Raw genomic sequence first — 25,764 nt, forward strand, 5'->3', positions numbered from 1 at the left:
GGAGACCACGACCTCCCTGAGCAGCTGATCCAGTGCTCTGCCACCCTCAGTGTGAAGTTCTTCCTCATGCTGAGGTGAAACTTCTTGTGTTTTAGTTTATGGCCATTGCTCCTTGTCCTGTTGCTGGACACCACTGAAAAGAGTCTGGCACCATCCTTTTGGCAGCCACCTTGGAGATATTTACAAGCATTAATCACATCCTCTCTCAGTCCTCTCTTCTCCAGACTAAACAGGCCCAGCTTCCCCAGGGTCTCCTCATCAGCCTCCATTCCCTTTATCATCTTTGTGCCCTCTGCTGGACCCACTCCAGGAGCTCCATGTCTCTCTGTACTGCAGAACCCAGAACTGGACACAGCACATCAGCTGTGGCCTCAGTAGGGCCAAGCAGAGGGGGAGGATCATCTCCCTCGACTGGTGAAGAGAATGGTTTTGGATCTGCTGAGAAATCAAATCATTAAACAGATGAAGGGCTTGAGGAAAGAAAATAAGGCTTCAGCCACAAGCAGTGAACCCCAGGAGGATAAAAATAACACAGAAAATGGACAGCAAGAGCTAAATACACACCAATTGTTCACACAGTTTTCAAACTAACGTCTGAAAGACCTGTATTCTTAAAGTAAAACGTAATTTTTATTTCTGTTTTATTAGAAACATCGCACAGAGAGGTAGAGCCTTTCACAAGCACATGTGAGCGCGTTTCTCCCTGGAGAGTTAGTTTCTCTGGCTATACACTGTTAGGACCTTTGGCAGAGCCAAGCAGAGCTGCTGAGAGGGGCACACACAGCACAGGGGAGCAAACGGCAGCAGGGCTCTGGCAGGGAAAGGGCAAGTCAAGGTTAGCTAGGAAATTGAGGTTTTCTAGGATTACAGTAAAATGAAGAGCAAAAAACGCATGGCTCCGGACTTGGGTTTCTTCCATGACAGTTTTCAGTCCTCTCCACCACACAGGTTCAGCAGTGCCCTCTGGTAATCACCTTTTGTGTCTTGCTGTAAAGCAAGGGAAGAAAAATACAAAATACATATGAGGAAACAATCACAAAATGTGAAAGCATATGAATTATATTCTAGACCTGTGGGATGGTGTATGATTTACATTGAAGACTTCTCAGCCTGGAGGAGACTATCTTGACTGAGTTTTACTTACACGTGAACTGAAATTATTTAATCATTCTTGCAATACAAATGCAAGGTCAAGAAGGGAGAGAAATTTGGGTATGAAAAAGAATAACACAACAAAGGAAACCTGAAGGACTTGATTCTGCTCCTTTTCACTGATTGCTGCAAAAATCATACATCAAGTTCACAACTTAAAAAATTTGCTTATAATCTGCAATTGGTACCTTCAGGAAAATATTCTGGCCCAATATTTTGACTCAGCTTCATCTACACAAGGAACTATGTAGCATATGCTCTTGTGAGGGTGTGTAGAAGACTAGTTTTTAAACAGACACACAAGCTTTTTATCTATGCCCCAAGTTAGACAAAGCCTAGCACCTATAGCCCCTTGTCCAATCACAGAAATGGGCAAAAATCACTCTAGCTAAAGATCCTTCTCCTTGAGCACTGAAATGAAAGGGAGCAGCAATTTAGATGCTCTATTTTCATTCAGCAACTTCTTCTCTTTTTGATCTGAGGATAGGGACAGTTGAACAAAATTTTCCTTCAGAACACATCAATTGATTGCACAAAGCTTGCATATATTGTCAAGTGGCTGGATAGTGCATGGATAATATAAAATTCTCACTGCAGCCTCTAACACACCTCCCATGAATTCTAGTGGTACAACGAATCCAATGAAGTCTGCTGCAAAGGTCCATGATATAAAACAAAAGATGAAAAACTTGCCTGGATGAAATAATAGAGAGATTTTCCATATTTCCTCTTGAATTCACTCTTAATTTTCAGCATGTCAACCTCACAGCGGGATACCATGATCCTGATCAGGACCTTGTCCCGGGTTCCCTTGCCCTACAAGCAGACACACATTTAGAACTGCAATAGCTGAAATGTGTAACAAACCACTGTTAGGTACAGCAAACTACAGGCAACTGAGATGAGCAATAAAAGATATAATGAATTAAATCTTCTAACTAAGGTCATTATTATGATCCAGGAATTTGAGCATGAATGTACCTTTCTCATCAGCAGTGTTTAACCAACTTGCAGTCACAAATTTAGCTTAGAGTGTAAGCAGCAGTTTTGGTTCATCAGGTCTTCCTGGTATTGCCTAATGCCTGTCACCAGGTGTTTCTCTTTCATCCTTTTTCTTCACAAAATGTTTTGAGGCAAATTTAATGTCTTACTTTGGCATTCAATAAACAGATTTTTCTGCTATCTGCTCTTGGTTACATGCAAAAGATTTGCTAATGATAATCAACTGATCTAATAAAGATCTTTATTATGAGACCCTTTCCTACATTTCCCTATACCAGATGAATCTGAATAGATAATCCAGGCTCATAACTATTAAAGAATACTTTTGAACAATATTAGGTAATTGTTAATTTATTTACATGCCAGTCACATTTCATATGAACAGAAGTGCCTAAGGAATCCAATTTGATGAAACAATGATGACAAAAAAAATAGTAGCAGGAAAAAAAAGTCTTTCCTACCTTCATGGAATCATACAGTCTATCTGCAAAATACAGCTGCTTGTTCTGAATGCACTGGACTGAAGAGAGAAACAAGGATAGTTAAACATCCTGCCCATACACAGAATAGCAGGACACAGAATATTGCAGCCATTTTTAAAGATATGATAAGTAGTCAAAATAAGGTTTTCAGAAAAGTTCCTCCAAAAAGAGGCCACAGAGAAAATATTTTCACCTGACTTGCTACTTAGAAGTTGTTTGGTTTAGCTTGTGATTGAACCACAAACGCTCACATTCTGAGAAAGCGTTTCCTTCCATGGAAATTGTATCATTTCAGAATTGCATAATTTCTGAATGTTAGGCCTCCTCCATACCTCCCAATTCATTGTTCCACTTCTACAAGCAATCTCTCTTCTGGAAACACTCCTTGTATGCTAATCCACCAGAAGCCTCCTTTTCAAGGCTGAGCTCTGTTTATACTCCATTTGCATTACACAGCTCTCAGTTCACCCTTAGTCTGAAACAGATTTTCCCCTTAAAGAACTCCCTCTTAAACACAGTAACATCCTTGTCATCTTCATCTCATGGCACAGTACCAGCCTTACACCCTGCCTCCCTATTTCAGAGAATTCAGTGTCAAGTCAAATCAACTCTTCAATTAGCTCCTATCACCCCTCACTGCCTGCCTGTTTTCTCTCACACACACAGCTGGTTTTCTCTCCAGCTTATGTGGATACCGAACAGTTTCAACCTTTTTGTTTGCTTGGGGAAACAAACATTAAGCTTCTCTATCAAATAAAAGTATAACTAACAGCAGATCACAACACACATGCATTTTCATTTTAACTGGAAAGAAAAGTTTATGTTTTGCAGAGAGCAGAAATAAGCTGCTTCTCAGTTTCTGCAATATCCTAAAATACACCATTGGATCCAACAATACCAGCACATCCAGATAATTTCTCATCCAGCAAGGTGAATCTGGGCCCTGAGTGCTGAAAATATCCTATATAAAGACAATCTTCAGGGTAACTTACCAAGATTAAGAAAGGCATTTTCCAAATCTCCCTTAACCTCCTTCTTGATGCTCTCCAACATATCATATGGGCTGTAGCTCTTGTACCTGTCAAACACTAGCACAGAAAAGAAAGCAGGTGAAACCAAAACCAGACCAAGAACTGGCAGAACTAACCACCCAAAGCATGAACACTGACACAGGAATATAGATTAATAAATACTTATGCAAGTCCTGAGAATTTCATCTTAAATACAAGCGTAAGTTTGTCAGCTAAAGGTCCCATGTCATGGCCTTTTTGTTTTCCTTGAACACCTCCATAATCTGGTAAAATCCCATCTTAATTCTGTACTGGTATTTTTTGAAACAACAAAACCCTGAAGTCTTCAAATGGCTTTTCTCATGTGCTGCTTACAGCAGTATCAAAGCTGTTTTTGAGCCTTCACTCACAGATTTAAACACGTGATATAGCTAAGCTACCCTGGGACAGAGGTAAAAACTAAAGGACTTTTCAAGGTCTTCTGCAACCATGTTTTCCAGGCTTGCAACATCTTTGTTTTCAGTGCATGTTGCATAGAATTGAGCATTATTACACCTGTGTAAAAAAGAGCTGTACACACAAAATGTGAGATCAACACATGTGCAGAAATAACTAGATTAAAAAAAAAATTAACACCTTGGACATGGATTAAGATTTATGAGATATCCTATGTTTTTTGACTGCCTTTCACAATAATTTCAATCATATCTGGGACAAAATAGTTACTATTTTAATTATAACTTTCTCTTACAGGAAAAAAAAATCTGTTTCTTGAATAGTACCTTTCTGCAGGTGAGGAACACTTCTTTCAGTCATAATGTTGATCCACTTGGGGACATCAGTTCCCTTTCTTTTCACACCAGCATCATAGAGGTCCTGGGGTTAGAGAAAAAAGGAAAATCACAAAAATCAGGAGTTGCACAAGAAGCCATTGCAGATGTATACACTTTCCTTACTGGAAAAATAAGCACTACTGGAACTGTGTCTGTGGGAGAAACACAAGGACAAGCGGTTGGGCAGGTCACCAGGACAACATTTAAGGACCTAATCTGAAACTAAGACTAATTACTTTGTATTCATCTCTGTCTCCAGCTTTACTCTGTATTTAGCTCTGTTTACCTCAGCAGAACTGCTCTTGACAGACTCAATGTAATAAACAAGCATTAGCAGCCACTAAGTTCATTGCAATGGACGTGTTTCCTTTTGTTAAAGGCTCTTTCTCTTCATGGGTCTAAAAGAAATACGAGAGAGCTTCTGTATAGAGGGTAAGCAGCCTGTGGAAATGGATAACTGAAGGTATCAGGATTGCAAGTGGCAGATTCATTGACACAGCAAACATTACTGGCAGGGCAGTCTGGAATACACACACCTACTTCACAAATGCTCTCCACTCCCACAGTACTTTTATGTTCAATATCCCCAAAAGCCTGACCAACTGGAGATATTTCATGGTCATTACCAGCACTTACCCTGGCATCTTGGTCAATCAGCTCGTAATCAATCACAGAGGTATCTTCACACCTTTTGCCCTTCAAACAAGATAAGAGTATTTTAGAAAGGTTTCATAGAAAGTTAGCAGTTTGCTATGTGCATATTCCATTATTTTTCTTTAACCTGAATTTGCTAAATGAGTAACTGTATGCTCCACCGCCATTATGAAGCTGATGTTATGAATGCTGCATTTCTGTTAAAATACTTTGCCCCTCATTTTCATTTCATTTGAATATTTTTTCCCCCCAAAGGTCAGTGAAAACACAGGGGAACTCAAGAGTGTATTAGACACCCAATTGTTTCACTGGCAGCCACCACTCAGACACATTAGGGAAAGTGGAAAACTGTGAACAGCCCTACCTTGGCCAGGGCAACCATTAGCTTGCGGAAGTCACCAGAGGTGTCTGATATGATGTCCTTTTCCAGTTCTGTCTTGTACACTAGAAAACAAAGAGTTCTTTTCAGGCAAAGGGTGTCTTACAAATACTGCTTTACAAGAAAAAGGGCTGCTAATTACTGTGTTTTATGCACATAAACGAACAGCTACAGTCTACTGAGTCATGTGTAGAGGACAATGAAAACCAGCCCACGCTTGCCTACATCAAACCCAGCATTGCTACCAGCCAGTCATGAGTTCCTTGCAATCAGTCTGTCATGGAAAGCCTATAAAAAAAACTTAATTTAGACACAACTTGTATTAGTAGCAAATATCCTTCAATCTGTTTGCTACCAAGCAACAAGATGAAATGATACAAACCACACCAATATCCAGAACACCACTACAAAATGGCAGAGAACCAAAGCAGATTTGGATAAGCTTTCTAATAATAAAATTCACACTGAGGGGAATTTATCCAAGTAACATAGTGTGAAAGACACAGTACATGAAAACTTGCAAAGTAAACTTACTTTCCCTGTAGACTCTGTTGATTTCACTGAGCTCCTGATTTGTTCGGGAGCAGATGATTTCAATGAGTGTATCTTCATCAGTTCCCAGCCCCTGCAACACGCACATGACTCAAGGAGCTAGCAATGAACAGGAAGGCTTCAATGGTTTAAAAACATCTTACAGACACCTCCTCTCCCCCACTCTAAGCCAGTTCAGGGATATTTTTTGCCAATTGCACCTGAGAAACAACAGATGGAACACTTCTGGTGGCTTAGAGATCCTGTAGATGTTATGCGCATCTGCTCCGAGTGTCTAATGGCGGCCTTCTCACCAGCATAACTGGATAAGTTCAACTTATCATGGTCTGTGTGATTTTTTTTCTATCCACTGGGAGCACAGGAAGAAAATCCAATCTTATCCTCCTGTTAGGATACTGTTGGTTAAGTCCATCTGTAACAGATTGTCATTTTGCATGTGGCAAAAATGGGCATAGCTTCCACAGGATTTCAAGAGGAGCAACATCCTGGGAAAATGTCTCACGCTGAAGTCTTGAACGTGTGGAAAATGGAGGCCATTATGTGGCAAAGTACCCTTTGGGTAAAAAAAAGGAGTAAACCCAAGTAATTTTATTAAAATGGCTTAAAGCTAAGAGAACTAGGAGAGCTTTCCACACAATGGCTCTAATAAGCATTACAGAAGAATGGGAAGAATGAAGAAGAAGGGGAAGAAATGAAGGCTAGCAACATATATGATTGTCTAAACATTGTTGAAATATTTCCAAGAATGTATAAGAGAAAAATAATTAACACCTCGATAACTTTGCTTTACTCAACTCTGATGCCAAAGTCATAGTTTGTAATGCTCTATCGAGCCAAACTTATGCTCAGGCAAATTCAGAGCATTGAGAGGTGCTTTGTTAATTCAGACCAGGTGCTTGGGAGCTGGGAAGAGCAACCTATGGAGAGCATAGAATATTCTACATTTGTGGCTACTCTGACACAAATTGCTTGGTCTTTAATACCAAACCCCAAACTAGTCTGAGTCACAATAAATTATGGTTTGGCTGTACTCAGACCTGGAGAGGGCAGCATCTGATTACTCAAACAAGGCATTTGGCCCACCTTTGAGGAGTTACCATCTCCATAGTGGGTTGGTTTTTTGGGTTTGGGAACTTAAGGGGGCCTCTGGGGGGGGGGGGGGGTGTGTGTTAGCGTGTGTTTATGCAGTGGAGGTGGTGGTTTTGTTTTCTTCTTTGTTTATTAACTCCTCATTAATCATCTGGAGAAATTAATTAATTGGTTTTATTGACATGTTCTAAATTTCAGACATATCATTGTACCTGTCTTTAACTCCTAAAAAAAAAATTAACCTGAACAAGAACATCCAGAATGTAACTGATGATTATAACTACAATTTCCCACACCCTAGTTTGCTTAAAAAGGTGAATGTACTAGCACGAGCATCTCTCAAGTCTTGTTTCAGTGGCCTGCGGAGCAGATATTTCTTTCTCCAAAGACTGCTTTTGATGCCCCATTTTTCTCATGTTCTACACAGGCGCAGGTCTAGTATAGATGTTCCTTCAAGATCAGTGATGTGACCTAGTAACTGGAAACTACTGTATTAGCCTATAAATGCCAGCAGAGGATCTGATGGCTCCTGCTAACAGCTGCTCTTTTAATGATTTCTCATTCTATGAACTTGTGCATTGTTTTTAATAGCAGTCAGCAAAGCAGCCAGGCAGAGCAGCCTGCCTGTTACTCCTGAGCTGACAAGAATGACTTTTTCCTTAAGGAGAGGATTTAATTAAGAGTTTAAAAACCACAGAGTTCCAGAATTTCTCTCACTTTGGATCCAGCTGGATATTTAAACTGTAGCACTAAAAAAATTAATAATCAGTTTGAAAACGGTGGCCTTGGATATGAAGTCCATATTCTTTCTTGAGACAGCGACATCAGATCAACGATGTTAAATTTCAAAGCTTATTTACCTTCATGGCAGCTTTCAACTCAGAGGCATCATACTGTGCTGGTGTCTTCAGCAAGCCCAAGATCACTGCCTCCAAATGACCTGAGAGAGCAGATTTGAGCGCTGCAGAAAGTTCCTGTAAAATAGATGGGACAACGGAAGAAAAGAAATTAAAGCTCACTTCTGATCTCCAGAGCATTTAACCTGCAGGGCTTTAAGTCCCCAAGCCTGTTGCAGTGTTTCTTACACAACTGACAAGAAAACAGAAACATAAAGAGCTTTCCTGCTGTGAAAGCCTAAGAAAGAAATTAGGGCAAAGGAATTTTTTTCTAATCCTCTGAAAAGAAGAAGAAATGCACCAGTGTCTGACAAAGTGCTGGGAAGCACGGTACAGACAACCTGAACAGCTTCACTCCAGTCCTGAAGCCCTGATGCTTTGCTGGAGCTAATAAGCACAGATGGATCTGAGTTTGACTCCCTGTGGTCAGTGCTTCTCCATCATACTCCCACAGTTTTCCCAGCAGCACTGTATTATTTGTGGTTTTCCTCTTATCCCAGCCATTTACTAGCTAAGACATTGGAAAATTGACTGCACACTTACTCCACTGTAAGGCCCAGTTCCCAAACAGCTATCTGAGGACATAAAAAATCATCCCTGAGCACTGAAAAATTATGTCTGTCTTCAAGGCAACTATCACAAGATTGTAGCTGAAATATCTCTTGTTAATTGCCAGTCAACCCTAGAAAGAAACAGTCAGGGATGTTCACTGCAGAGGATGCAAACCTGCACCAGAGTCAGAGCACATGTCCTCTTACGGGTTTCAGATGCAACTTGAATTATGCTAATTATCAGCTTCCTGTAGTGTACATTACAAAGTTGAAATCCCTGGGATTAAGTCTGGGGTTCACATAGATCCATGTATTCCCTAAGGTGGAGTTAAATCTGTAACATTCAGAAGGGAATTGCTGCATTTCAGTTGCTGGTTTCTCACTAACAATTAGTGAGCTGGAGAGGCAGGGGAAAAGGGGGTAGAGAAAGCGACCTTTGCTGAATCGCAGAGAAGTTTGTGACAGAGAGATAATGAGCCAAGGCATTTAGTTGATTTCCAGAGTCACCCACTTAATCCAGGGCACTAATTTATGCTAATACTGTATGCACTTACTGCATGGATTGACCAAGGGAGGGAAAGGAGTTTGGGTCATCTGGCTGCTTTAGTCTGAGAAACATTTTAGTACAACCACTCCATTTGGGATACAATGCTCCAGCCTTTATTTGTGTGAAAACGGGTTCTTCAGAACTGCCACAGGAATCTCTGTAATAAATTTTAGGGAAGAAGTTGCCCAGAGAAGTTGTGGCTGCCTTATCCCTGGAAGTATTTAAAAGGCCAGGCTGGATGGGGCTTTGAGCAACCTGATCTAGAAGAAGGTGTACATCTTGGGCATCTAAGTTCCCTTCCAACCTAAACTGAGAGTTTTCATCAGACACCGCTCATCCCAAAGGAATGAAAAGAGAGCCAGACTATGTGACATTCAAAATTTATGATCTATTGATAGATCTTGCAACACACAAAGCAAGCAGCCTAGTACAGCACAACACATTGCCAACAAAATCTGCACAACTGCTGGCAAAGAAAATCATGAGACACTATCCCTAGAAGATATACCTACGTGTCTTTTCATATCCCACTTCCTCCTCTCTTGCCTCCTCACACATTTATCTCTCTGAGTGGTTTCTACTGCACATTTCCATTGTTTACACAACTGTTTTATTCTTTGGCACTTGTTAAACTTCTGATAAATTCAGTTTGTTCTTGGGTTGCAGCAAAGAAAAAATGTGAGAGAGAAACAGAAGAAAAAAGTTGCAGATTTTCTTGACTGTGCATTTCTGTGGTCATGCAGAACATTAACAAAGCTTTAAGTGACACATTTCATGACTGGGGTCCATTTATGTGCAGGCTCTCCCAGTGTCCCCGGGGCAGGATGGTGGGGTGCAGACGTAGTCACACATGCACGCATCCAACCTGGCCGTGCCTCTGCTTATGCCTCTATCAGTCATGCATAAAAGCTGGTGAACTTCCAAAATTTAACTCTACATTTACATTTGGTTTCAGATGACCATTCTGGGATGCTACTGGAGGACTACCATTTGGGGTCTGGCAAACCTGGAAGAGATACATTCATCATAATCTAAACTCTATAAGTTTCCTCTTTTTCATGGGCATGAAACTTCAAATACAATACGATTCTCAAAACTTCAAAAGAGAAGAGCTCTTGCCTCCCAGACAGCAAGACTTATTTTGCAGAATTCTGCACACATTTTACAGATTTCTCTCCATCAGTAGATCAGTACCTAAGGTATTTCTGACAGGATAGTGTTTAATTACAGTTCAACTCACTACATCACTATTCCGTAGCTGCAGTGCTCATAGCACAACTGACTGCAGTCCTTTCTCAGCTAAGCCAGCTCTCTGAACACAAACAGAACACTTCCCTTACGCTGAGTTGTCTTAACAAACAGAAATCCAACCCCCCCACAAATAAACCAACCAAAAGGAAAAAAAAAAAAAAAAAAAAAAAATCAATCCCATAAAGCATCTCTCTTTCATTTTGTCTTTCAAATGGAGGCACTTCATGCCAGTGACTTCTCAATATTTTTAGCACATTTCACCAGGGAATCCTGTGGATCCTACTGTGATTTCTGAAGGTGCTAGGAAAGCACCATCTCAAACAGATTTCAGTCCCAGTTGTGCATATTCAACACATTTCAAAGTTCTGCCAGTCCTAAACTGTGACAGCATGGACAAAGCCATGCATCTTTAGTTTCAGTGAAAAGATAAACCCTGAAAAATCTAATTGTCCACAGGAAAAATATTCAATAATTAGTATTTCTTCATATTTTACTACCTTTTTGGTTCTTCTCTGATAGGCAAAGGCAATGTCCTGCCTCTGTTCATTGCTGCGGTTTGTCAGGATGTTGATGATGGTGACCTCATCCACACCTACAAAGACACAAGACAGACAGTCAGAGAAGCTTTCTTGTTACTGTTCTTGTATCAGGATGTTCCCCAGCACTCCAAACACAGCACATGTGCTGTCCAGAGCAGAGCTCAGCAGCTCTCACTAGCAAGTGTTTATCTTATCCTGGCCCTGGAGGAAGTGCCACCAATTAGAGCCCAGACTTCTGACGGGATGCAGATCTTTGTACACACCTCAAAGTCTAGTTTGTGACCAGCTCTGCTACTCTGTCTTGTGCGTCACTTGTGTCTCTGTGCACTTGTGTTCAGGCACCCAGAATTCTGCAAAAAGTTTCTCAAGAACACAGACTTTAAAACTTGTACTTACTAAAGCCTCTCCTGTCATTTTAGTGTTTTCAATTAAGGCTTCTTAATAAAGCAGTTATATTTTCCATTTAACACATTTTATCTATCTATCACTTCAAACATAGAAATGGGAAAATAAACCAGTATATTTAATTCAGTATGTTTCAGAGGCTCAGAAGACAGAAGGAATTTTGACACTGGAAGAATTAAGTATGCTACTTCTTTTTGGAATCACTAGAAGATCCATGCTGAGCTGTAACTGGCATGCCTAGAGGATGTGGGTGCTCAGACTCCCATCTTATCTTTTAAGTAAGTGAACTGCATATCAGTAAAAGCTTCGTTTTAAGGGAATCATTTCAAATCCATGCACTTCAATGCAACTGTCAGCTTTTGAAGCAAACAGGTGGCTCTAATCCTAGAGGTCAGAACAAGCCCAGAGCTTCACCTCAGTTCTCTCTGTTTAATAGAAGTATTATGAATAGCTTTTTTCACACTTGCACACACATCAGCATAAAAGATGATTTCTTGATAAAAAACCCCAGAAAGTAAGGACTGGATCAGCAGGTACTTAGCAGGACTCAGATCCCTGCCAGAATCCAGCTACATTTATTTTCCCTATTACCCAACTGAAACAAAGAACTGCAACAGATATTATAAAAACGAATCATATAAAGTAGGAACCTTGCAAAAGACCTTTTAGCCCCTAGCTACAGAATCTAAATTTATAAGTCAAATCCAAAAATCCTTCCCCTTTCTTCACCACATTTTTCATTATGAAATACTACACTTGGTAGCCTCGTGTCCTTAGCTTGTGCTGAGGCAGACCTACATCAGTGCTCTTATTCACACAAGCTTGGCCTGCAAATGATGCCAAAAGGCCCTGGAAAGCATCATGTGTCTAAGTTACATACTCTAGGTTGAAAACTGACTGCACATTTCAGCCATAATCTACTCCCGCACATTTTAAAGTGTTCCCACATTATAAAAGAAAACAAATTCTCCCTGTCCAGAAATGGCCACACACAGACATTGAGCCTTTCAGCTGTTGCAGGCCCACAGCACAAGCCAACGTCTTAAGCTTTTTAATAAATTCTGAATTGAAACCATTCTTGGCATTCAAAAAAGCAAATGACATTTTCAAGCTGCATCACAATCGCTATACATTAGAAGCCCACAAATGACTGACTGCATCCAAGTTTCTTATGCATATGCTATGGCAATATGAAGTTAACTCATTGCTCTGGCATGCAGTGGAAAGTAAGTGCTTGTACTTCATTCACACTTGGGAATCACGCTGCATGCACAGGATGCTGACTCACAGCTGCTGAGGTGGGGCAGAGCAGGGCAGCAGCTCCAACACTTTGCTGTTTGCTAAAGTCTCTGAAAGTTTTAAGGCAATGAAAGAGAGTTTATTTCCAAATTTATTCTGGCTAGGCAGATTTTATCCCTGCATTTCTATCAATAGGGAATAGAAAGAAAATTCTGCCTAATAACAGCTTTTCTTGTGAAAGAGGCAATGTGTGGCATTAGTAAGATCACAGTGTTGGAGCTCAATCAGCAAAAATGGGGAAACGAACACAAATGGGGTTAAAGGCAAAAATTTAGATAAAAAAAGACCATAATTTCAGCTCTGCTATTTTGCTTAGCAAGGGTTCACCAAACTCAAACTGTGTTGCAATGAGATATTTCTTTAGTGATAGTTTTAATATTTGGAATATGAGTGATGCAATTCGGTGCATTTCAGGCACTGCCCTCTCTCAGCAGCAAGCCAGCAGACATCCTCTAAAAACTTTTATTTCATAATCTTAAAAGCCCTGTCAAAAGGTACAGGCATGTTGTATATACTACATAAACAGGAGACCCTTCTGTAAGATTGAATTGACTGGTTTACATATCATCATTGTTTTACCAGTTTCTGGATATAATAAATTTATTACAGGTCTATGTTCTAAGCCCTTTCCTACAACAAACCTGTGCCTGAATTCTGCCAGCCATGGAATAAAATAATATCCCATGAGACCTCAATAAAAGGTTGCAAGTAACAACTATTCACAACCTAGCCTGAAAAAATTATTTAACAAGTACTTCAGACACACAAAGTCTCAACGCTAGGAAATAACTCTAAAACAGAAAAGGGACACTTCAGCAGTCATCTTTGCTACAAAAAAAAAGAAAAGGAAATCTAACATAAGCTCTGTTAGTGCCCCTCTAGATAGTTTCTTCTGTTTAGGTTCGTGTACGTCAGCTCATCTATACACAGGGCACAATAGAGCATTATAAAGAAATTAAACAGCTTCTTGTATGCAGCAAAAAGCCAACATTTACAAAGGACATGCCAAGGCACTGGGTGAATTTGCTGCAGAAACGCTAAACAGCATAAAAATGAAACATAGCCATGGCATTTATACCAAAAGGAACAAGCCACAACTGTAACAAGTTATTTGCATTACGCAACCTCTAGGTTGACAATTGCTAACTACAAACTGCTTTTATATGATCTGGAGTCATTTTTGCACATTTCCCTTCCTAGGCTGGTGGATACATATAAAACCCCTGCATCTAATTCAGCTCCACTCAAAGCCCTGAAAAGGACTGGACAATGTATTTGTGCAGTGTAGTTTTTGCAGGTAGATCTATGCCCAAATAAACACATCACAGTACTTTCCAGAGGTCCCCACAGATGAACAGATGGCTTAGCAACCTCTCAGGAATTAGTCTGAAGAGTGTGCATGAATGCTGAAATATTTAGATATTACATAGAGCAGAACAGTCAGACACTCTGCCCTAGATCTTTTCCCTAAACCAGATATACTGCTGCTGTTTAGGCAGTAAAATAAGTTTTAGCCATTTTATACCCAGTCACTAAAATGGAGATTCATAAGTCTGATTCCAGGAGTTTCCATTACTGAGATACAGCTGGATAATAATTTATATGGTAACTCTCCCAGACTGGCCTGCCCTGATGGTAAACACCAGGCTTCAGCCACTGTTTACATAAGGTATAGCCAGAGATAAGATTCCATGAGATATCATTTCCATAGCACTGCTATAGTTTCCAATATATTGGAAATACTGTTCTGGTGAGTGTGAAATGCAGGCCCGTCATAGCATGTACAGACCTTGATTTTCAGCACAAAGAAAGCCCAGGGGTTCAGATACCAGGAGTCCTTTATCCTGTAGAGAGTAAAGCCCCCCAAATGATTCCTATGTGCCTGAGGTTTTTTAAAATTTTCAACCACAAACCAGTTTGCATGTATATTTATAGCTTATCTCTCTTGCTGTCTTAAAATGAACAAGTCATATTCCTCTTCACCATTCTGTGATAACTTACATTGTTTATTTCTACTTTTCACATACAATGCAAACTAATTGCTAGAGAAATGGTAATACTTCCTAGGAAAATGGTAGCTGCTGTGGATATAGACAGTTTGTTCATTAAGAGTGCTATATTTTTAGTTCAAAAATTACTTAGATATTTCCCAAAATTATTTTAAAACTTGCAGGTAGCTCTTTACGTCACTGTTCATAAAAAAAAAAAAGATTCTTGTCTGAATGAGTCAGAATTTTCATTTGAGGAAAAACCCCACATATATTTGAGAGAGCTCAGATTTTAGCAAATTTTCTGAATTAGCAGATGAAAATATCCTGTTAGAAAACATTCTAAGTGCAAGGAAACAGTATCTGGAAGAAGGGTCGTAACACTCTACTTCTTAATTTTCCACAATACTTCTTTTGTGGGGTTCTTTAGGGTGGTAGGCCCAGTATCAAAACAATAAAGAGATTTCCCCTTTAAAGCCACCTTCCCAAAATAAGTCCTAGATAACAAACTAATAAGCAGAGAGAAGCTCAATCCTATGAACAGGTCCATGAGTAGGTTCCCTATTATTCACTCAGAGAGTTGAAAATCATTTCTCTAATTAAATGTTCCCATGTATCTTAACTACACTGCTTATCTTCGCTGGGAGAAAGTGGAAAGACAACAAGAGCTTGACTTTCCTGACTGGGAAAGTTTTCGTAATGCCTAGGATATTGCAATTTTCATTTGCAATAATTAGCAGCTTGAGAGTTCAAATGTGTACGTTTGTACCCATCCTGAGAATCTGATGGTGTATTTGACATGTTTAGATTTGCCCTATAATCAGAGCTGCAAAAAATTCTGAAGTCTAGATAAAACTCTACACATACACAAAGCATCTGCTGCCAAACCTGATGATATATATACACCTCTCTCACAAGAATTTTTTTTTTTAAATCCAAACCATAAATGATTCAAAATTAGAACTGAACCCACTTTAATAAGGAATGTTTGCAGTTAAATTAAGAAATCTTGTGAAAGGAAGCTGCGCGCTTGTTAGGGAGGGGAAATATTTTACATTTTATAGCAAGTCAAACATGTGCTTTGCTGGCACTGATGGAAGACTTAGCATTTCTTTCTGATGAGAAATTGTTTGGCTTTTCAATTTCTCTCTGTCCTGACATGAAGGCAAAAGACTTGCCAGTTCCAGCTATGCTCAGCTGTTGCTCCTCTGGCCTAAGCAAGTGTGGAAAGTGTGGCACTCCCTGTCCCAGGACTAGGACAGGATCACAGCCCCAGGAGTACCACCAAGGCATTACTTCAGAGCTGTAGTTCACACTCCCTGCTCTCCTGATGGTTTCAATATACCAGAGGGAACCCTATCCAAGAGCCTGGCTCAGAGAAGCTCTCACATTGCCCCTGAAACACTGCAAATTCATTTCTAGTTTCTAGGACCTTCTTTGACCCCAAATTAATACAAGATACATGAGCATTTAGTTCAAAACGCAGGAGAAAAATGTTCAAACCACCCCTACGCAGCTCTCTGGAGAGCTGAAAGGAAGAAGAAATGTCCAATCCAACTATCCAGTAGAAATCCATGATTCAGAGCCCAGTCCTAAATCATTGCCAAAGGAGCTGACACTTCATTCTTAAGTGGCAGAAAAGAAGTAGAATTTGAAGTATTGATGAGTCAAGAGAGAAAAAGTGGACACTTTAGTGATAATCTCAACAACTCGTGGCTACAAACTTAAAAGCATATTCAAAGCATGCACTTAAATCTAATGGTCAAGATCTCATCAGTGCTGTCTGAGAAATCCAACACCACCTAAAGTAGGTATCCTTGAGTAAGGATATCAAAATGTCGGTCTTGAGACACAGTTTTGTTTCGTTTTTTGCAAGCCAGCCTTCTATCTTACAATAGAATGGAAGCCCCTGTTGCTCACCTTTGGTCTTGATGGCTGTTTCAAGGGCCGCAGCATCCCGGTCAGCATCAAAGTTTGAGTAGGCCTTCACGGTGGCATAGGCACTTGGAGGGAGAGAATGCTGGAAGGAAAAGAACAAAAAGAACTTCAGAGTTAAATTGTGTAATTGCTGCAGTTAATCAAACACATGACTCTCGGTTGCCTGGTATTTAGCCCAATGTTTAAATGCAAGAACTACCATCAGGTATCTGTGAAAATGGAATTCTACAAAGAGCCACTGAACTCTGTTCTCCTCGTTTATTGTCCAGAAATCCATTCACAGCCATGCTTATTATAACACAGAATATATACAAATAGATATATTTATTGCAGCAAGAACCTAACACCTTCCAAGTTTACTCACTAAACTTCAGTATTCTAAAATCTGGAGTTTTCTGGCTAGATCTGAAGGAAAATGACTGCAGGAAACTAATTCCAAGAAAGTTAAAGTCTACAGTGTTTTCGATGTGAAGCCAATATTTTACTTTTGATTATAGGCTACAGATAAAAAAAAAAAAAAGAAGGAAATTGAAGATTAACAATGATAAAGTTAGAAAAAGTTTTGTGCACAAATCTCATGGATTTTAAAGATAACACAAAAAATCCATTTAAGCCTATAGTTCTAGAAAGCAGAAGTTACTCATAATCTTTTGAAACTCTTGGCCTGCAGATCCTTGCTTTAAGCAGCATGAGGCTTGCAAAACCAAATGACATTTCAAATTACCTCTGCTGAGAGTAAGAGGACTTGCAGGTAAATTCACTTAGTAAACAGATGCACCGTTTTCCAATTTACCAGATTTTATCAGCTGTTTATTATGACCCTCTCTTGAGGATTATAGCTGCAAGCAGTGAGTGACCAGAACAGAGAATCAACCCAGCTGCTCCAGTTTAAGCTAACAGCTTGTTATCACCTCCCAGGGAAAGGTTAAACTAAACCACAGATTTTCGTACAAGTAGGTGGGCAATATTTACAAATCCCACTCTGCTGAGTTCAATTTAGAAACCTAAACCTCTGGCAGAGAGGTAGAGCTACAAGCACCTGAAATTTCCACAGCCATTTCCTAAGTGGATGAACAACTAAGCCTTCTTGGAAAAGATCTCCAGAAACTTTTGTTCCCATCTCTAACTCCAAAAGAAAGCTGGGTTCATGAACAGGACTAAGCTATCCTAATATCCCTGGAAAATACTTTTACATGCAAATTTTTAAGAGGACAACTTTTAACTAAAAAGTTCCATGCTTTCTGACTAATTTTGACTCTATCCCTGTAGAGGTCACGCTGTTCTGTACAGATTCCTGTGGCAGCTACCCCAGTGCCTTCTGGAAACATTCTGTTTTATGCTGTGGAGATGGGAAGTCAGAAAAGCACCAATAAACTGAATAATTTTCTTTTGTCTCTTATCATCAGCTCAGTCCAGCAAAGTGGCCCCAGTTTGGCCCAGAGCCACACCACAAAACACAGCCTGTCCTTTTAGCGGATCGAGTTGGCAGTCGAAACAGTAAATGGAGACATGCAAAGCAGCCTTACAGAAATCTGTGTGCCTGAAAGATTCCTAAACCAGGCATCCATCATCCTGGGACACTACTCATTAACCAGCACTCTGGATAATCTGAAGCAAGTCACCTGGTGACCTTAGCAGAGTTGGATACCTCTCCTTCCACCCACCTCTAAGTATTTTCTGAGTAATTTGGATGGAGTATTTTACTGTAAAGATGATACCATACACTAACAAAATACAGAGCATATTTGCAATTTGGTGGCCATTTTTCCTCTGTCCCTCCACCCAAGGCGTGTATCAAGTCAGACTCAGCTTCCCTGACACCTGACAGGTCTTATCAGGGTGCTTGCCTATGAAAAACAGCCATTTAAATTCCAAGCTATTCAATTACTCTGGTACACTAGTAGGTGTACCTAGTAGTAGGACTGTATGTTTTCAGACAAGAGAGCTTTCTAACTGACTTTCCATTTAGTTCAGGATAAAACTCTTTACAGTGTGGCAGTAAAAGTCCAGCTGATGGGCAACTTCACCACCCATCTGGGCCAAACTAAAGCAGAGAAATTGGTCTTTTCCCCATGCATTTACCGTGTTTCAGAGGTCCTCCAACTGGTTTACTTCCTCTGAGCTTGACAAATTTAATCCTGTTGGTAAACATGAGGGAGAAGCAAATACCACCAACAGCTGAAGCAAATATCACTAACAGCTGAAGAGGCTTAATTTAACCTAAAAACACCAGGACCCTTTCACAGGCTCTACACCTGAGTATTCCAAGAATCTTTTCTGCACTCTTGTGGAGAGATGCAGAAACTGGGAGCACAGATCAACCTCAGCTCAACTCCATCCTCTCCTGGAAGGAAGGAAGGCTGAGGCAATCATCTCCTTCACCTTCGCTCAAATCAGCTGCTGTACCACTGATGCAGAGCACAGGACAGCACTGGGCTCAGCCACAACCATTTTATACCCTTAATGTTAAAAAATTTTTAAGAGAAAAATGGGTGGTCCAAGTACTGTGTTTAACATCAGTTCATTTGCTGAATCATTGCTTAGAGGAACTGATCTAATGCTGTAGAGCTACACAGGCCAGCTACTCAGTAATTCTGGCTTCCAACTTACAGCACAAACCAGCTGCCTGATCCTTCTTACACTCTGCAGCAGGATTCCTGATGGAAATGCTGCCATGGAAAAGTATTCAAATCTGACTTTTGCAACTACTTGCAAGCATCAGGAAAGAAACATTTCTGCCCTTGGGAACAGATTGCTTAAATATTATTCCAAAAGTAATTCTCCATTGAAACACACAACCATGAAAGACGAAGACTGGACTGCTTTTGCACTACCAAAGCCAGTTTTCCCACTTACCTACAGTGCACTGGCCAGTTCTTTGCAACAGCTCTTTCACAAGCATTGTCTGCTATAAGTAATTTCGCCACACGTTACAAAAATTGCCCAAACATTTGCTTGTAGCGAGCTCAGATCTGGAGCTACCAGCTCTAAGATTTATATGTGTAGCAATTTCACTAGCAACGTGGTGAAATAATGCAAGGATAGGATTCACTTCCTCTTCAGTGACAATCACAAAACCATAAATTCATGGCATGGTATGCTGATACCACACTGGTAATATACCATCTAACTGCAACTTAAGAAATCAAACAAAGACTGTGGCTTTCTGGTATTTCAATAAAACTATAAACCAATTGCAGATGTGGTGAAAAATACACAATCAAAACCAAAACAAAAAATGAGAAAATAAGTTTTTTCAAGAACTAGTTTGGTTTTGGTGATAACCATTACAGGAATTAGATCCCCAATATTTTTGTTCTCATAATGTTCTCCATTTTTAACTAAAAAAAAAATAAATTCAGAGGGTATAATCAAAACTGAATATATTTTCATCTTCTGTTCTCATCCTTAACTCACTTGTTCCTTTGGCAGAAAGGGACATAGATGCAAACCAGCCATTATTTGCCCTGTGATCTCTTTGATAAGGCCCAGCAGGAGGATACTGCTAGTGCTGCTGGCCAGTTAGAAGAACTCTCATTAAATCATGTAACTGTCCTATGGTTTACAGCTGGTTTGTGGATGAAAACTGATCACTGCTGATTAGTTTTTTAGCCAATAAAAGTTCAAGACCTGTGGAATCTTGTAAACTGTACAGCTCAGTACAATTGTTGGTGCAGAGTCCTGTAAAAGGAACGAGATGAGACATTTAAGTAAAACAAACTTTTCTTGTTTAGATAACAATACTTACATCTCCTTCAAGGGTGAGCTTGCTTAAGATTTCATGAACAGTGGACATCTTGAAAGAATGCTGGAAGGAGAGAAAAAAAAGCCAAAGTTGATTTAAATATATTTACAGTTACATCAGTGTGTTACACCAGTCTTGAAACACTGCAGCACTTCAAGTGACACAGTCAAATGGATCTGCTAATACCAAGCAGGAAAGGTTTGAGAGTTTCCCAGTCACACCACCATTAATAATGCAACAGCAAGAGGTCTTCATTCCATTGTACAATAAAAATTCCTTAAACAAGCATTTCTTATGCATTTTAAATACTTAAACAGGAATTGGAGAATCTCTGCCTCAGAAGCAGAGCCTAAGCTGACAACTCAGTACCAGGAAAATTATTCACAAACATATAGCTTGGTCCAGCTCAAAGTCAAAGAACAACAACAAGTAGTAGCATTTAAACCAGATGCCCAATTCCTCAAGTACTCAGGAAATGCAGTGGAACTATTTCTTTTCATGCAGACATTTTACAAAGCCATAGTAACTCTGTTCAATTTATAACCCTGGAATGCTGGGTCTTGTGGTTTTGTTCTAGCTCCCCAGAACAAACACCACTTAGTAACACAATTATCAGAGATGAGGTAATAAGGACTATCTTAAAATGGTAGCTCCAAAAATAAGAGCCGTTGTGGCAAGTTAATCAATATCAATGCTCCATTGTCAGGACCTGGATAACAAGTTGCTTGTATATGTAAAAAAATTGGGAAAACCCCAACCCTCAGATCGATTATACATGTTGCAGAAATGAACAGTGATGTGATAAGCTTGTGTTACAATACTTCACCTTTTTTAAATGCTTGTTTCTGGTCAGGGAGTTTGCCAGAGCTGTGTGACTGTTATAGTGAGAGTCTCTCAATCAAGGAAAGCTTTTCCAAAGGTTGTAAGCCAGGGACAATATTTAAAAGGCTTGATGCATTCCCAAAACCCTGCTCTCAAATTTCTCTATGGAAAGGACAGACGCTGCCACTCACATCCTGTCACCCAGGATGGCATCTGCAGCAAACATCATTTGCTGTTAAAATGAAAGCTTTTTTCCCCAGGACCTCTACAATTCAGCTGCAGAGAGCATTACCAAACCAGGAAAAGAGCTGGCTTCAGGAGAGGGGAAAGGGCAGCAGCACCTCAAAACCAGTGACATTCCACTAATTGATAAGCGAGACTGAGACCAAAATTGCCCTGTTTTCAGCTGGGTGCCACACCCTTCATTTCTACACTGTCACCGGTTCCCCAGTCCAGTTCCTTGGCTCCATGCCCTCCTAGACAACTCCCAGCTATTGTGTGGCCAGTCGTGGCTATGTCCTTTCAACTGGTTTTCAGATGGTTTTTAATCCTCCATCAGCCACTCTGCTGACAGGATGGGGGCTTCCTCAGTACCAGCCACCCCGGCCAATTTCCCAGACAAACCAAACTCCTCTCCACTCAACGAAACCAGAACCAGAAAGAAGTTTGAAATAGTTTATTAACGATGGTGATCTGGTTAAAACTCTAGAAAAGGTGTTCATTTTTAAATTTTAGCTCCTGAAAGAGAAAAACAAAGAAATCTTTACTTTTGGAAAAAATAGCTAGTGCTATAACAATAAAACGCAGCAGCACAATTACAGTATTTTTGTAGAGTAACTGCTGTTACCTCACCTTTCCTCAGAGTACAGGAAGAGAACCTTCCATCTTCTGAAACAATCTAGGTGTAAGTAACAAAAGCAACTTTACTTCAAGCAAAAATTAAGATTCCAGGGGAGAAAAGTAAGACAGAAAACAAAAATGACAGTCATGCACTGATATATTTGAGAATATTTTTTTTTTCAGAGGAAAAATCCAACCCAGGCCTTTAAAGATAGGTTGCAGAAGTTATAATAAGCTGCTACCTGCTGTTGGCACTATTAATCATGCTGGTTAGAGGAAATTGATATATTCCTGAGTTATAAAGTTCTTAATGTTTACACTTAATAAAATGAAGAGCCTATCTGTGAGAACTTTGTACTCTAACAGTATTTCAACCACTACCGAAGATGAGCAACTGAATTCCTTTAGCCTTGCCCGTCACAAAGAAAATAACCAGCGAGAGCTGAAGCAAGCAGCTTCAAAGTAAAGAAAGCAGCATAACCTTTCACATTAAAAAAAAAATTATCACTGAACAGCTTTTTGCAAGACTACTGTTTCTAAATCAATTAAAATCCACACTGAATCAGGTTTGTTGGAACAAAACACTTGATCAGAGTCCAGGAACAGAACTAACACACCCTCACATAGAGCTGCAGCTCCAGGTTCATATCACCAGCACACAACAATGCTATAGCAACTGACTGCCCATCAAAGCAAGCTGGCAAAAGAAAAAAATGGGAGTTCTTGCAAGAATCTTTGCAGAGAAAGATTTTTTTAATCCAGAGAACAAACACAGCTCTTGTCACACCCTGCTCTGTAAAGCACTCTTATTTGAGAACAGACTCTCACTGTTCTCCGATGGACTGATTTTATCTGATGCAGTTTTGACAAGTTCTGGATGGGTTTAAACATGTAAATAGAAAATACTTGCACTAGCCTGTTCTTCCTTACACTGGGAAGGAATCAAGTTTTACCTTCCAGCTGTAAACTAATACTTCAATACCTTAAGGCAAGTCTCTACAACCAATTTCCAAATGCACATTACACAATCCTGAATCACATTATTCTGCTAAAAGAGATGGTGTGTTTTGACCTCAACCTTCCCAGAAAGCACTGGTTTGCAGGTCTGTTATTATACTGGCCCAGTCTCGATTCACCAACTTATACCCATAACTGTTTAGTAACAGAAGAATGTGTGCTTAAAAGCAGCCCCGTATCATGATTCCCAGGGCCAGCTCACACACATTATGGAAAAAACCCCTGTGTTCCATGGAAAAGTTTCAGGTATGCACAAACAACTACATTGCTCAATAAGCAGAGTTAGCATTTTAAGAAGCACTTATTATACTAAGCAAAGATCTGAACAAAGGGTGTTCCCAGACATCCGAGCCAAGGAAACGGCATCCCCAGAATGAGAGAATGGAAACTCTTCCACTTGAAGCACATTTGTGTCCAAAAACTAGGGCAAGCCTGTTAACAGAGGAGATGAGGGAGAGGGAGGAAGACCTGCAGCATCTGCTGTAAATTAAACAAGGCCTCAAAATCGTTCATTTATATACAATGCTAAGCAGGAGTACAAACAGGCCAGCTTGTATCTCCTCAAACCACCCAACGAGGTTTAGCACATAAATTAAAGCCACTATTTGGAGCAAAAAGAAAACCAATCATCTTTAAAGAAAAGAATTTCAAAACCCATTAAACCACACTACCACAAACATACTTGAACCAGTCTCTTCCAGAGATTGCTAATAACCCAGGAAGTTCCATTCCAGGAAGATACTCTGCACATACAAAATTAAGGACTTTTGTTTCTTCAAATTCAAATTATCCTCACTTTTGAGACTTTACAGGAAAACCTGTTGGGTTTGGGGGTTTTTTTGTTCATCAAGGCAATCTACACCGAATGTTAGCCAATGGAAACTGTACTCACTAGGGCTGCTTATCACAACCAGCTCTACCAACAGAAGGCACACACAGGGATGAATCACTCAAGAGCGCAGAGGTTCCAAAAGTCTTTCATTCTTGACCTTGATACATGAGGGTCTGCACCTCTGTGCAGATACAGCATTTGAATATGAACATAAGAATTAATGTTAAACAGAAGTTGCCATGTATAAACACATAACTCACTTCTGCATGACTATCCTGAAATCATTTCACTTCTCTTTCAGTTAAAATACCTGGCAACATTCCTCTATCCTACCTCCCTCCCCTCCTCACTCGAGGAGGAAGTGGTGTCCGAGCTGACTCACAACCCAAAAGGCAGCAGCAGGATCTCCGCAGGGTGAGGGGCAGAGCCACGCCCAAGCCCGGCTGTGCGAGCAAGGAGGCGCACAGGGCTCCGTGGCGGATCGCGGGGGAGCGCAAAGGCAACCCCCGGGGGGGCTGCCCACCCGGCACTGCCCTGCAGGGCTTTCCTGCTGTCCGTGCCAGCTGCTGCATCTGTAGCGGCTCCGGCAGCCGCGGCCGCTCCCTGGGCGAGAAGGGAAGGAAAACGAAGGAGCCGCTGCCTGCGGCGGGCTCTGGGCTCCACCGTGTCTGCAGGAGCAATTCTTCGCTCCATCTCAGTGAACACCGCCTTCAGCGAGCCTGCTGGCGGCACAGCTTCTCTGCAAGCCTCCGCGCCGAGAAGCGAACTTACAATACCGTGGTCAACCCAGCTGAGCCTTTGTATACCCTAACGACGAGAAGAAGCGACTATCTGGGGAAGTTTGACGAAGTTTGGGACCGGTTCTTCTTTCCTGAGCGCCGCCACCACACCCACTGTTGCTGCGGGGCGCACAAAGCTTCCTCGCCCACAGCCCCACCGTCCCAGCGTGGAACCGAGCACAGAAAAGTAACGGGCGGGCAGGGCCGGAAAAAGAGAAGCCGGGCGCGGGTGCGGGAGGGCGGCGGCCACCGCAGCCACCGCCCCGCTCTTCATCCTGCCCGCGCAGCGCCCGCTCCGCTCCCGCCGCAGCAGCGGCTCCCGCAGCGCGACCCCCGCCCGCAGCCCGGCCCGGCGGCGCTGCCGCCTCCCCCCCTCCTGCTGCGCTGCCGCCCAGGGCTCACCTGGCTGAGGCGGGCACGGCGGCTCTGGCGGCGGCTCGGGCGGCTCTGGCAGCGGCTGCGGCCCGCGGCAGCCCGGGCGGGGTTTTGTAGGGCCGGGCGGGCCCCTCCCGCCCTGGCGCCCCCCCGGCACGGCGCTGACTCACCCGGCCGCGCCCGACTCCGGCGCAGGACGGGGACGGGGTGGGGAAGGGTAGGGCAGGAGCAGCCTCTCCCTCTGCAACCGTGCCCCCGTCGGACGGCTAGGGGTCTTCCGAGGTTGCGGAGACGCCAGGAGCAGCGCCCTGGGCTGTAGGGGTCGGGGCTCAGCCCTCATCCTCAGCCCCGCTTCTCCACCTGCCCGGTGGCCGCCCAACTTTCGGATGCGACCCCGCGGTGCCCCCGGGAAAGGCGGCCCCGTACGATTCCCCCCAACCCTCGCCCCAGCGTTCCTGGGGCAGCAAGTGGTTGTTGCAGCCCATGCTTTAGGCTCCCCAGAGCAGCGCGGCTGCGGCAGTGCTGGGGCTCTCGGGGCAGAGCACAACACCCGAGTCCCAGGTGCCCAGTACCCGGCTCCGGCCTCGGACCCGAACGGCCCCGCCCCAGCAAGCCGGGCACTCCCTGCCCCGGAGTGAGAACTGGGCTCATACACAGCAAACCAAGATCCCTGCAGTGTGCAGGTGGGGCCCAGCCTGCTTCCCGCAAGCAGTGCTCAGAGTTCAGGGGATATCTGAGCTGGAAGAAGCCTAAACGACGTCTGCCACAAGCAATAAATGCTAGAAGA

The 25,764-nt window shown here is 41.8% G+C and overlaps 1 protein-coding gene across 1 annotated transcript; it reads right to left on the bottom strand.

The window, feature by feature from the left end:
- Positions 1–608: 608 nt before the first annotated feature.
- ANXA2 (annexin A2) lies at positions 609–25,100 on the bottom strand. The gene is made up of 13 exons (XM_042039182.1): positions 25,005–25,100; positions 20,316–20,375; positions 16,550–16,649; positions 10,896–10,990; positions 8,014–8,127; positions 6,047–6,137; positions 5,498–5,577; positions 5,116–5,175; positions 4,429–4,522; positions 3,629–3,724; positions 2,616–2,674; positions 1,846–1,968; positions 609–987 (listed from the first exon to the last, which is right to left on the bottom strand). The coding sequence occupies exons 2-13, from the start codon at positions 20,361–20,363 to the stop codon at positions 928–930; spliced, it is 1,020 nt and encodes a 339-aa protein (XP_041895116.1). The 5' UTR covers positions 20,364–20,375; positions 25,005–25,100; the 3' UTR covers positions 609–927.
- Between the last annotated feature and the right edge of the window lie 664 nt (positions 25,101–25,764).

Source organism: Corvus kubaryi, unplaced genomic scaffold (assembly GCF_017639235.1).
Source record: "Corvus kubaryi isolate FWS band 111438036 unplaced genomic scaffold, C.kubaryi_AGA036_p1.0 37394, whole genome shotgun sequence".
Taxonomy (NCBI): domain Eukaryota; kingdom Metazoa; phylum Chordata; class Aves; order Passeriformes; family Corvidae; genus Corvus; species Corvus kubaryi.